This window comes from Mugil cephalus, chromosome 9 (genome assembly GCF_022458985.1).
Source record: "Mugil cephalus isolate CIBA_MC_2020 chromosome 9, CIBA_Mcephalus_1.1, whole genome shotgun sequence".
NCBI classification, from domain to species: domain Eukaryota; kingdom Metazoa; phylum Chordata; class Actinopteri; order Mugiliformes; family Mugilidae; genus Mugil; species Mugil cephalus.
Genome location: NC_061778.1, coordinates 8,371,372 through 8,384,268, shown reverse-complemented (window position 1 = coordinate 8,384,268; position 12,897 = coordinate 8,371,372). Strand labels below are relative to the sequence as shown.

Below are 12,897 nucleotides of genomic sequence, written 5' to 3'. Positions count from 1 at the left end.
TTGTGTGTGTCTGTGTGTGTGTGTGTCTGTGGCTCGCAGCAAGTTGGAAATGGTGATTGATCGTGAATGTGACAGCTCTAACTGGAGCGGAATAGATTTCTCTCCTTTCTCTCCGTGGATGGCTCCGCGTAAAAACACTTCTTCTCCCTCCTCGGACGCACAAAAACACACAAACACGTGGATGCGTGGAGCCTAAATGTTACCGAGAGTGTGAGCTGACGATGATGATGATGATGACGACGATGAAGGACGCGAGAAGAAGCGCCGGATCCGTCGCGTTTGTACTTATTTCTGTGTCCGATACTTGTTTATTTCCGAGGATGTGATGGGAAGCGAAATGAGTAAGAAGGTGAGTTCAAGATGTCAGCTGATAACGATGTAAACAACTAATCCAGACCGCGTGTGTGGCGCGTTTCCTGGAGAATTAACAGGAGATAAAGGCTGTGACGCGTCAAGTAGAAACACTAACGGCGGGTTTGAGTCATTTAAATACAATCAAATGAGTCTCCTTCGCGATTTATCGTGTCTTTGTGTCACTGCTGTGCACCGAAAGTTAAAAATAGGGCTATTGATGAGCTGTTAAGTGGACTTTGACCTTCCCTCTGACCTGCAGCATGGAGCTCAGTAGGAGCTTGATTTTGCCACTGATTAAATCAGATTTATGTAAATGCTACAAAACGGGTCAACTACGTTTCAGAAATCTAAATGTTTGTAGTGACTTAAAATGTGAAGCTTTTTTTCCTTGGATTAGCAATTGTCAGCTGGAAGACATTTAGTAGTGCATGTTTGAATAAATGTTAAAGATATAAAGCTAAACTGAACAATCATGTTGTCTGTGCAGTGGTGTATCTGTCTAGATCAATGACCACTTGTGTTCTTAAAAAGGTTTAATAGTCTTAAGTGTCTGTCAGGGGGAGTTTAGGTAATTCTTATTTTAAAAGACATTTTTTTAGCACCTATGGGTGGTGCCCACCTGAATGTCACGTGACCAGGGGTCTGTAAGGACCAGATACTCACATGAAGAGGCCACATGGACGAGGGATGAAATAAACTGATTGTCTTTGTTTTACCTTTGTTTTCAGGTAATGACACTAGTATAATTTGACATTAATGACCTCCGTAAACCTGTCCTGACTCTTTGATGATATATTAGCCGCTTCTTATTATGCAAGATCTTCCAGGTGCTGGTCCTGATGTCTTTTTGTTTTGCCAGTACTGAGATGTCCATTCAAAGTCACCGTCTCCATGGAGAGTCTGATGAGTACTAAGGCTCAACTTATGCTCTCCATTCTACTTAAGGTGACATCTCAATGTCCACGATATACTTCTGAAGCAGCAAAACTCTCCCATAAGAGGACAGAGCCACCTCCATTCTTCAGAATGTATTTTTACATGTCTTTCATTTAACAAGTTAAGACTCATTGAGATTCATTCTTTTCCAGGTCAGCAGAGAAAACTGAGTGGTTTCTGTAAACGCACAAAACACAAATAAAATACGGACACACACTACAGAGAAACCAGAGTGGGATTACACGATTACACAGTGCAGTCACAAGATCCAATTGAACGTATTTCTCTGTTTTTTATAACTGTGTTGAATTCCCCCGGAGATAGAGGTTGTGTCAAATAGACCTTATTTGTCTTATCACAGACACGCAGATGATCAGCGTGTCCAAACTGCTACAGATAAAGTCTCCACAACATTATCTCCTAGAGCTCTACGAGCATAACCGCATGCTTTCTTGCATGTTTTTCTTCCATATATGTTTTTTGCAAAGAGGTTTCCATCTCAGCTTGTTTTGTGTTCATCTGCACTAATACTTTTACAATCCTGCGAGTCCTCAGCAGTGATGCTTGTTTCACAAAGTAACACTTCCTTCCTCTTGTTTGCAGCTGCTCCCGTCGTACCCAGCTTCTTTGACACTTTCTGAGTAATATTGTTAAATATTATGAGCATATTCTAATTTAAAACAAATCCTATTAGACTTTCATAAAATAAAATGCATTCAATCTTTTTAAAATGCAACTTTGCTTTCCCTTTAATTAGTTCTTTAAAAGCAGGAATTCCAACTGAGTATTTTCACATCTTTTGTCACTGCTGCATTTAATAAAGATGATTTCAAGAGACACGTCCTTGTTGCGCAGGAAATTATCCGTTTGCTCTACGATTACTATTTGCCTCGTAGGTAAATTTGTGCATTCTCATCGTGTAATTTGTGCATTCATGCTTGTTTTTAATGTAGCTGACAGCGAGGGAGATAATTCACAACTGTATCTTCAGTGTGCGTGCATCATTTGCTCTGCTGCCCTCAACACAGCACATGTGACCCTGCTTATGTAATGTTTGTTTGTATATTAAATCTGCAGCTAGACAGCGTTGAGTACATGCAGCACTCGTCTAAATGCCAGTATAAATATCATAAAACGTATAAATACTCATCTAAATGTGACCATTTTACGTTGTTATTTTGATCCTTTTCCCTGTTAAACATAGAGAGGGGGACCAGCGGCTCAGCGTCGACTCAGTCACGGCTTCCTCTCAAACGTGAGGGTCTCCGTCGCTCACAGGCTCGGGAACTCTGCCGTGTTCTCTCGGCCCGTGGGAGTGGGCGGCGGGCTGCCCGCCCCCACGCAGGCCACAGAGAGGACTCCTCCAGCTTTCACTTCTGTCTTCATGCCTGAGTTCCCACCCCGTACATTCCCCAGAGAAGACAAATTCCAGGTAATCTGGACCACAGCGCTAGCGCGGATCTTTAAATCGATGAGAGGAAAAGGAGCTGGAGTGGAAATAGAGAGATAACTGTGCATACGTCCTCACAGATCCAGGGCCTCGTGGCTAAAGGCTCATTTGGACCCATCCTGAAAGTGAAGGATATTTGTAAAGAGAAGACCTACGCTGTTAAGGTTGGTGTAATGATGCGTGCCTCTAATGCATATCTGAAGATTTTCAGTGAAATAATTAGTTTGGTTCTGCAGGTTCTACCAAAGTCAGAGATCTTGAAGCATGGCGTGCTGGAGCAGTCCAAAGAGGAAGTCATCATTCAGGTATACTGTCAGTGGCAGGAAGCCAAAGCAGTAGGAAGCACTTTATTTAGCATTTACAAGCGGATCAATGTATTTCCCCATATTTATAACAAATGCTATGCAAAGATAAAATCTTAAAACATCACACTCATTATTGTGACATTTATTAAAGGTCTTTTTATTAGAATAACTGTAGTTAGAGAGGGTGTCGCTGCTAAAAGTGATGGTAAACTGTCAAACTGTCAGTTACAATTAATTGTACCTGTGAGTTTTATGCATTAATGATGACTTAAATCACAGTAAACCACAGAAAAATTGACAAGTATCGTCTCTGCTTTTAGATCACGTCACATTTAAGGACTACAGCGAGATGTAGTTTCAGTTGTTTGACGCCGTGAGTCGCGCCTCTCGCTCTTCTGCTCACTGTCAATCTTTGTGTCGACTGTTGCATTGCAGCGGCAGCTCTGTCACCCATTTATCCACAATCTGCAGGACTGCTGGCAGACGCAGCGCCATCTCTTCATTAGTGAGTTAACAAACATAAACGATGGCACAGTTCGACGACCCTCTCCCTGTCCTCTTATTATTCCCTTTTGTGTTCGTGAGAAGTTGCCCTCCCCTTCTGCTCCTGTAACATGAAGTAGATATTGAAGAGGTGCCATGTGAGGAGAGGTAAAGCTCAGCGTGGCAGCAGCTGTAACCACAACTATTAATGTATCTGCTGTTAATACGTTCAAGTTTTTCATTTAAGATTAGTGAGTTTAATCAGATTAACCCTTTGACTGGCATTGTAACCACATGGTTAATCTTTTTTTTTTTGACGATAAAATGCTTAATTTCTCATTTTGTACCCATTTTCTAAGCATTGCTTTGTCATTCAGTTTGTGACATACACAAATTTGCCCATGTGTGAATTGTATTTTCATAATGATATGTCAAAATTATCAGTTTGCAGTGCACACTATTAATATAGATTAAAAGTGAATGATATTTAATCGCGATTAATCGTATTCTTAGTGTGGAAGTCAAAGGGTTAAAGGATGTTAACAAAACAGAAGCATGTGTGTTTTTAACTCATCCTTGTTTCTTCCTTTCACCCAGCAACATTGTGATGATCAAATCTTTGATTTTATTTGCCTTCTCTGTTTGCAGTTTGCTCCTTCCTAATTTATCTTATTTCAGACTTTGCTGACCTGGATCAGCTCAGTAACCAGTTTCATAAACCTTAATGAGTATCTGTGTGTCTTCTCCTCTGCAGTGAGCGAATACTGCAGCACTGGAGACCTGTACACTTACTGGATAATGAAGGGCCAGTTTGCGGAGGATGAGGTTCGGCTTTTTGCTGCGGAGCTGGGCAGCGCGCTGGGTCAGCGTTAATTAGTGTTCATCTTTGACTTGGATTGATGCAGGAATCATGCTTGAGCTGCACAGTTAGGATTTTATCTTGTTTTCTCACTATCTCTGCTTGTGTTCTTTGCTCTTTTTAGGATTCCTGCATGATTTGGGAATCATGCACAGAGACATAAAGGTATGATTTCTCCTATTTAATGCACATATATGTGTATAAATTATGTGTTTATGACCTGACTGTGTTGATTTTTCAGTTGGAAAACATTCTTCTAAGTGACCAAGGTAATATTTGTCTGTATTTAAAATAAAAATACAGTTTTTAAAGTGTTTAAAAATGAACATTTTGATGAGATTAGATTGAATTAGATGAGTAGTTTGGCCGTGCATAGCCTAGACTCTGGCCTCTGACTAACTTTAGATCTAAATCTCAAGTGTGAGACAATAAAAAGAAAATGTGTGTTGCTTTAAGTTGAATTGCATCAGTTTCAGTGTTTGCTTTGCTTTAATTCAGGTCACCTTCGTTTGTCGGACTTCGGACTCTCGTGCCGCCTGAAACGAGGAGGACGAGCGTTTACAATATGCGGGACGATCCAGTACATGGGTGAGAGTTAAGTTTCATGAGTTAAATTAATGTTTTTTTACCATGTTAATGAACCAAAGCGACCACATCAACATTACAGGCCCATCTGTGTTTTGTTCTCTCTGGTTTCACTCGACCCACTTTAAAATGTGATGCACATGTGCTTTATTTTGTTGTTTTTTAAATCTGTTATGAAAAATGATGTGATTCCCTTTTTAATTCTCAGACTTTTACTGCTCCGTCATCTTGTGTTTTTCTTGTTCCAGCTCCTGAAATTTTAAGTGGGGGTCCTTACAGCCATGCTGCTGACTGGTGGTCTCTTGGCGTTGTCCTGTTCTCACTGGTGTCTGGGAAGGTAGGGGGTCTCTACATGTGTTGAAGGGTCAATTATTTGTCAGTTCTCATTTACATACGCCTGTTTTGCATTCTGCAGTTTCCCGTTCCTGCAGAGCCCGACCACTGTAGCATGTTGAAGAAGGTCAGAGACTTTTCTTATGTCGTGCCCAACACGTTCAGCTCTGCCCTGGCCTTACTGCTCACCGAGGTCGGTGCAGTTAGTTCTAACTCTCTCTGATATAAACATTTTTATCCCATTGAATGAAATACTGAGACAGCTCCTTTCTTTTCCGACACAGCTTTTGTGTAAGAATCCTGCGAACCGCCTTCGCAACCTGGAGTGTTTCAAGATGCAGCCCTTCTTCCGCGGCACTTCGTTCGACCCTTACATCCTCCAGAAGACGCCAGTTAAATTCATCCTTGAGCTCAGGACTCATCCTGATTGGGCAGACAAATCAAAGAGAGGCCCTTCATTGGATGAGCTTGATAACTTTGACTGCGATCAAATCCTTCACTCTCCTACAACTCCCTCTGACCTGTCTCCTACTTTGACCGACGTCAGCCTGAGCTCATGTGCAGAGCAGACGTGTAAAGCGTGAGACTGGACCGGGACAGAAATGAAGGAACACTACAGAGGATGAATATCCCTCTACATACAGCTGTTACCTCTTAAACTTAATGGCGGCTACATTCACACGGACAATATTTCTTTAAGACCATATCTCCATCACTGTTGTAGAAAAGAAATACCGTATGTTAACATGCCTCAAAATCTTTTTTAATGAAGTGGTTCTGCTCCAGATCTAATGTAAACATCCACAGAAGAAGAAGGTTTATATTCTTAACTCCAGTCACAATCATTAACTTAATAGACGACAGTGACCAAGAACCTTATTTCAAACGGCATTACTCACACTCATTTAGGGTATTGTCGGACATAGACGTAACTACGTTCTACGTAGCCTCTGTTGCTGTTTGTCCACGTTTGTGTCTTTTTTCCCAATCAGGTTAATTTTTGTTTCCACATCCTGCTTCACTTTCAAAAATGGCGACTGAAACTTTTGCCGAAATTTTGACGAAGACAAGTCATACAAGTGTTTGCATCTCCAAACCTCCTCAGTTAACCTCCACTTGGTGTGTTACATCCTTTTTGATGCAAAACAATCAATTTGAAAGCTGTGGAGATGGAGAAGCAGTCGGAAATATTAAAGCGGAAACATGCTACGACCAAACACAGCACGTTAGGCTACGGCGCTAGGATCGACATAGCCTCTGCACTGTCGCTGTAGCAACGCCGTCAAATCACCTATGACTCTGGCTGCAGTTCACTGCATCAGTCTTGCACGCTGATAAACTAAGACTAGTAACTGCTAACTGCTTGTTTCTGTCCCTCGTGGAAACTTATCAGTCCACCTGATGTCTACCGCACACGTGGCAAACCTGCTCAGAAATAGTTTTATTCAAACCAGAGACAAATTATCAGAAACGTGGCCAGTGTTTGAAAGTCACCTTTTCCTCTGCACAAGCATCATTAACAAATTTGTTTTGTCACGTTTTTTTTTTTTTCTAGTGGTTCATAACGAAGAACTGGATTTTTTTAATTTAATATATTTCACTCCAGGGTGTCGTTCAGAGTAGAGTCTGCATGATTATGATGTTATTGTTTGTAATACAGTAGCTGGATGATGTGCATTTTAATAAGTGTAATCAATACATTTTATTTTTAGCTCTAAATTGTGTTTTATATCACCTGTTCCAGATAAACTATAACTTACATAACTATATATTAATATATATTGTAGAGAGACTATTTGCTGAGGAATAAACTTGGTTCTCTGCAACAAAGATTTGTCTTAATCCATTTTTGATCTGATAATCATGATGAGAAGCGTATCAGCCGCTGACCAACAGAATCATTCTACTCTGAACTTTGATTTCAGAAATGAGACCCAATGTGTGTGTGTGTGTATGAGTGTGTGTGTGTGTGTGTGTGTGTGTGTGTGTGTGTGTGTGTGTGTGTGTGTGTGTGTGTGTGTGTGTGTGTGTGTGGTGTGTGTGTGTGTGTGGTGTATGTGTATATATATACATACAACATCCTTTTTTATAATCTCTGATTTGCTAATCTGGTAATACACACAAATTTAACACAAAAAAAGCACAGAGATTTAACTAAGGATCTTCTTAATATCTTAGCTTTTAATCATTATATTCTGTCATTACAACACAAACTTCTGCCTCCACGACTGAGTAAACTTCAGACACTGAGGAAGATCAGGAAATGCATTTGAAAGCTCAGGGACAGTAAGTGGTTCAAGTTATTTTTTTATCAGCTTTTGTTAAACTATGTAGTTTAAGTCGCTGTGCAGGATCTCTGGATGTTACCAACTGATCTTTAAAATCCCTTATTCACGCTTTTTGAGTCAGTGGAGTTCAAAATCAAACAAAATCTTTGGCGTTTTTAAAAAGCCTTTGACAAGTGCAGGAAAAATAATGGTAATTTGAATGTTAACAATCCAACGAGCATCTTGGTCCAGCAAGTTGTGTGATACTGTGAAAAGCTCCCAGTAGTTAGTGAGAGGACCTTGTTGTGATGGTGGTTTTGCCACCTGCTGATGAATAAATTAAATCAAATAAAAAAAAAAGAGAATTGCATTGATAAGAGCTGGATTTTAAACATGCTTTAATGGTTTGACAAGGTAACAGATAAGAATGAGGACACGTGTCGAACTTCCATTATCAATAAAACCTAAAACAGTTTCTTCTAAACCATCTAACACCTGCTATAGGGTCCTGAATGTTGTACCTGGATACGTTACGACCAACTTACAGCCTCGGTTTGACCTATTTAGATGAACTCTCACAAAACCCATCGAGGACAAACCGTAATAGGACGGAAAATTGAGGATACCAGATAAAGTATCATCATTAAATGCTTTTAATTAGGTAACGGAGAGAAAAGTCCCGGAGGAGGCAGCCACGTATAATTGCTGTACTCACTGAAGTAACGCATCTATTTAAAACCGTATCTCCTGAATGGGAGTGCACCGACTCCTCCCTCCCGCTGCCTCCTGACATTGAATTCCCTCTCAGGCCCTTGTCTTAGACAGGTCCACCATGCCTGTGTTGTGGCTGTATAGTGGCAGGCAGTCCAATGACCCATATCTAGATTCAGAGGCACACTGACCCACAATAGTGAAGACAGGAGTCTCCTGAAATGCCGGCACGCACCAAGTCCCACCAATTTTATCAGTACAGAACATAAAACTGAAAAAAAAAAAAAAAAACATCCTGAATGTGGCTTTTGCAGCAACTGTGCAGATTTACACCTTCAGTCGAATTTAAAGAAATGATCCTGCTACGCTCACATTTAATTTCTCTGCTTTTACATTTTAAATTAAACACCATCTCATGCTCTTTGTAAATCTGAAATAACAATTTTCTGCAGTTCTGAGATTTGAACTAGAAGCTACAGGTGGAAAAAAAAAAAAAAAACAACTTTAAATTGGAAATCATTCGACTGGCCTCTTTTCCATCTAATTTGGGCCATACTGCTCATTTACATTGACAGGAACCTGGGAATGATTTCTATTTCTGAACCGTTCCATCGTATTCTTTACAGTTTAAAGCTCACCCGAGAAGCCACTGAGTGCATGAATTGCTCTGAGACTGAAACACCCCTGAGAGTTTGAGGGTGAACACCAAATTATCAGGAGACTTCAAACCTTCCTCTGGGCACATTTTTACTAATTAGAATAAAAATAGCGCGCCTCAGGGTTTGGTTAAACGCTTAAATTAGGTTGTTATAGGGGTGATAAGTGTTTTAGTGTTTCGTAAGCAGCCTGGATATGGAGTGGGGCACAAAATAAGTGAGGTAGGAACGGTTAAAAGTAAAGAATTTCCAACACTGGAGTGTACACATCTGCAAAACGGCTGAAGGAATGCGAAAACTGCAGCGTAATGGTGAAAAAGAAGAAAAAATGTCACTATATTTTTAAATAGAACAATGAATCATCAAGATTTTCTAATGAATATGGGGCAAACGTGGGCGTTCAAGCTCCGCCCAGAGGTGTCGGCTAATGAGGTGTGACACACTTATGACGGGGGATACAAACTAGAGCTGAGGAAGAGGCTCCATCACTGTTCACACCATCTGTGGACGAGACGTAATTGATTTCACCCACAGGTAAGAACATCTTTTGTCTCTTTGGGCAGCTTGAATCAACTTAGGGTTATTTCACTGACTGTGAATTTGGGTGAACCTGCTAACTGCTGTCAGCCATTTAATGTTTGTGCAGCAGTGTTTAAATGTAATCTTTTACGCCATTAAAATTGTCATTGGTGTCAACTTTTGATTCTTTTGATTCTCTTTACACCTAAGGAGTCGAAGTAATTTAATTTAATTCATTCAATTGAAAGTTTCACAGTTGGCTTTTGTGTCCAAGGAGTTGCACTGTTGTTTTAGACCTACGTATTCACTTGCTAATACTTTATAAATCAGTTGCATGCATACCAATAAGGACTCATGTGTTGCTGCTGTATCATACATCTAAACTAGCTCCTCTCAGATGAACATAAATGTTGCCTTACTTATGGACAAATCTAAACTGTTTATACACGATGGAGGCAAGGCATCTGCCTTTATTTTGGTTACTAAATAATCCGAAAGGTCACATCTTCCTTCAAAGGCTGTTGGGACAATCAGTCACTCAGGATGACGCACCAGTTCTCGACCCTCTCCGAGGCTCAGAAGAGGGAGCTGCATGAGACGGCTCAACGCATAGTTTCTCCAGGGAAGGGCATCCTGGCTGCAGATGAGTCAGTGGGTCTGTAGTACCGTTTCTTTTCTTTAATCTTTTCTAATAGAGTCCCCAGAGTGGGTATTAACCATCGCCTATGCACGTTAACTTGTTATCCGCAGGCAGCATGGCTAAGCGGCTGGCCCAGGTTGGAGTGGAGAACACTGAGGAGAACCGGCGGCAGTATCGTCAGATCCTCTTCAGCGCAGACGATCGCATCAACAGCTGCATCGGAGGAGTCATCTTCTTCCACGAGACGCTGTATCAGCACTCTGACAACGGTGTACTCTTTGTCAAAATGATCCGGGACAGGGGCATCCTAGTGGGAATCAAGGTCTGGCTGCTTGCTACTAAATATTGCACCAAAAAAAAATGTAACCTTGAAGTAACAAACTCTAAATCCGCTTATCATTTATTACATAAATATGAGCTTAAATTTCTTGGTCCGTAGGTTGACAAAGGCGTTGTACCTCTGGCGGGAACTTGTGGAGAAACAACCACACAGGGTCAGACAAACTCAGCCTTGGATAAATGCTGCCACTAAATGTTTCACGAATAGAAGAAGCCTCTGCTACTTTCTCATCTTTTTCCACAGGTCTGGACGGACTCTCGGAGCGCTGTGCACAGTATAAAAAGGACGGAGCCGTCTTTGCAAAGTGGCGCTGTGTGCTCAAAATCAGTGACGCCAATCCGTCTAAACTGGCCATCACAGAAAACGCAAACGTTCTTGCACGCTACTGTAGCATCTGCCAGCAGGTCAGGACTAACTACTAAAAAGTAGTCACTTGTCTCTTGCTTACACCTTCATGATGTAATGCATCTGCTTTGTTTGATAAACGTTCCTTTCCCGGCCAGCATGGCATCGTGCCCATCATAGAGCCGGAGATTTTGCCTGATGGCGATCATGATCTGAAACGCTGCCAGTATGTCACCGAGAAGGTGAGTATCTGCACAAGAGTAAGAGGAGAGAAGGGATTTCTGAGACGCTTTGGTGAAACTATCTCTTTGGTTGCAGGTCCTGGCTGCGGTGTACAAAGCCATGTCGGACCACCATGTCTACCTGGAAGGCACTCTCCTCAAACCCAACATGGTCACTGCTGGACACAGCTGCTCCACCAAGTACAGCCCAGAGGAGGTCGCTATGGCGACTATCACTGCCCTGCGCCGCACTGTTCCCCCAGCGGTCCCAGGTGAGTCAAAAGGCCGACCAGTCTGGATGATTATAAAAAGAAATGCACATAAAGAGAACAGAATGACGGTATATCTTCTGCTCCCCACAGGGGTGGCTTTTCTCTCGGGTGGTCAGAGCGAAGAGGAGGCGTCTATCCACCTCAATGCCATCAACAACTGCCCTCTTCCCAAACCCTGGATCCTGACGTTCTCCTTTGGCCGAGCCCTGCAGGCGTCCGCCCTCAGAGCCTGGAGAGGACACAAAGAGAACGAGAAAGCCGCCACCGAGCAGTTCATCAAGAGAGCGGAGGTACTTCACTTCTTCTCACTTACTGCAGACAACTTCTGTTTCTTAAATATGTCGTCTTTGTTCCGCCTGCTCACTCTCTGTTCTTCCCTCAGGCCAACAGTCTGGCGTGCCAGGGGAAGTACACTGGTGGCGATAACTATGGCGATGCCGGCCAGCGCATCTATGGCTCCTGTCACGCATATTGAATACAATAAGAAGTCATATTTAACTGGCATCGTGTTCTTCCACGCCATAACTAGATGCATTGCAGAAGAACTGTCACTACACACTTAGGTTACATCAGAATAATGACACACGTTAAACGAAAACAACTGACAGCGTGTTTTCTTGCCTTGACAAACGAGGACAATCTGAACATGGCCTTGTGTATTTCTAATGCATGTACTGAATGAAAGATGCTTTGCTTGTGTTTTTGATGTGTGCAATCTGTTCTTGGGGCAGAACCACGGTTAAAACTTTAAAATCCTACACTTAGAATCACCATTCAGAACTGACGTCAGTTTTGCAAGTCTTAGCTACAGAGCACCGACATTAGTTTATGTTAAAGCACAGAGTAAAAAAGTGTAAATCAGCAAATTTCACTTTAAGTGATGTGTAAGTTTACTCAAAGTTGTATGAACCCTCTCCATGTGAGTGAGATTTGCGTTGGTGTATTATTTATTTAACAAAGAACATGGACAGATAGAAATATTGCACAAGGATTAGCTAAATGCTAATTAGCTTCTGCAGTGCAACACATGTGAGGTGATGTTATCATTCTCGGTATATTCTGTTTAGTAGTCTAATAAACATTCATTTATTGTCATTTAAACAACAAATCTGTGTCTAAAGTCTGGTTTAAACACTTTGTTTTATGAACATTTATGGCATTCACATTCTTAATAAACCTACAGGCACTGACATGGCGTGGAGTGTGTTTTATAGAAACAAACAGCTAATGGAGACTTAAACGTCACTTTTTTTTCCTTCATACCTTGATTCAAAACTATGAGACACTTGCAGGGGCATGGAACCGGGCAGGGTCACGTCCCTACTAACATCCACCCACTACTGGGTCAAACTACTCGTGTTCAGTTAATAATTACGGCACACAAAGGGTTAACAGTCGGTCTCTGCAAGCCCCGCCTCTAATCTAAAAACGCTCTCTGATTGGCTCTTCCGGTTTCCCGCTAACATGTGATTGGTCCTTCCCGCTGTCACTACATCTGCTCGTAACGCTACTTTCAACCTGCTGCAAGGAGTCGGCAGTGCGTTTATCTGCAACCGCAAATTGTCAATATATTTTGTTATTCCTTTGTTATGCCTGGGTCACTTCAGCTAATTACTTTAAG

At 41.7% G+C, this 12,897-nt stretch overlaps 2 protein-coding genes across 5 annotated transcripts; both read left to right on the top strand.

Moving 5' to 3' along the window:
* The first annotated feature begins 117 nt into the window (after positions 1-117).
* On the top strand, positions 118-6,103 carry rskra (ribosomal protein S6 kinase related a). Of its 3 annotated transcripts, none has more exons than XM_047593899.1 (12): positions 118-349; positions 2,495-2,722; positions 2,821-2,904; positions 2,977-3,045; positions 3,481-3,550; positions 4,283-4,390; positions 4,512-4,552; positions 4,629-4,656; positions 4,886-4,981; positions 5,221-5,309; positions 5,388-5,498; positions 5,590-6,103. In XM_047593899.1, exons 1-12 carry the CDS (start codon positions 326-328, stop codon positions 5,887-5,889), a joined length of 1,248 nt encoding a protein of 415 aa, XP_047449855.1. In that variant the 5' UTR covers positions 118-325; the 3' UTR covers positions 5,890-6,103. The 3 variants fall into 3 exon arrangements, with proteins under 3 accessions (XP_047449855.1, XP_047449853.1, XP_047449854.1); XM_047593897.1 differs by lacking the exon at positions 118-349 and adding an exon at positions 1,478-2,182; XM_047593898.1 differs by lacking the exon at positions 118-349 and adding an exon at positions 1,481-2,182 and having other exon boundaries at positions 4,886-4,975.
* A 3,123-nt stretch (positions 6,104-9,226) lies between these two features.
* aldoca (aldolase C, fructose-bisphosphate, a) lies at positions 9,227-12,466 on the top strand. Of its 2 annotated transcripts, none has more exons than XM_047595228.1 (9): positions 9,227-9,473; positions 9,976-10,113; positions 10,209-10,420; positions 10,538-10,592; positions 10,682-10,842; positions 10,942-11,025; positions 11,102-11,276; positions 11,367-11,566; positions 11,659-12,466. In XM_047595228.1, the coding sequence occupies exons 2-9, from the start codon at positions 10,002-10,004 to the stop codon at positions 11,749-11,751; spliced, it is 1,092 nt and encodes a 363-aa protein (XP_047451184.1). In that variant the 5' UTR covers positions 9,227-9,473; positions 9,976-10,001; the 3' UTR covers positions 11,752-12,466. The 2 variants fall into 2 exon arrangements, with proteins under 2 accessions (XP_047451184.1, XP_047451185.1); XM_047595229.1 differs by having other exon boundaries at positions 9,342-9,473; positions 9,957-10,113.
* The last annotated feature ends 431 nt before the right edge of the window (positions 12,467-12,897 follow it).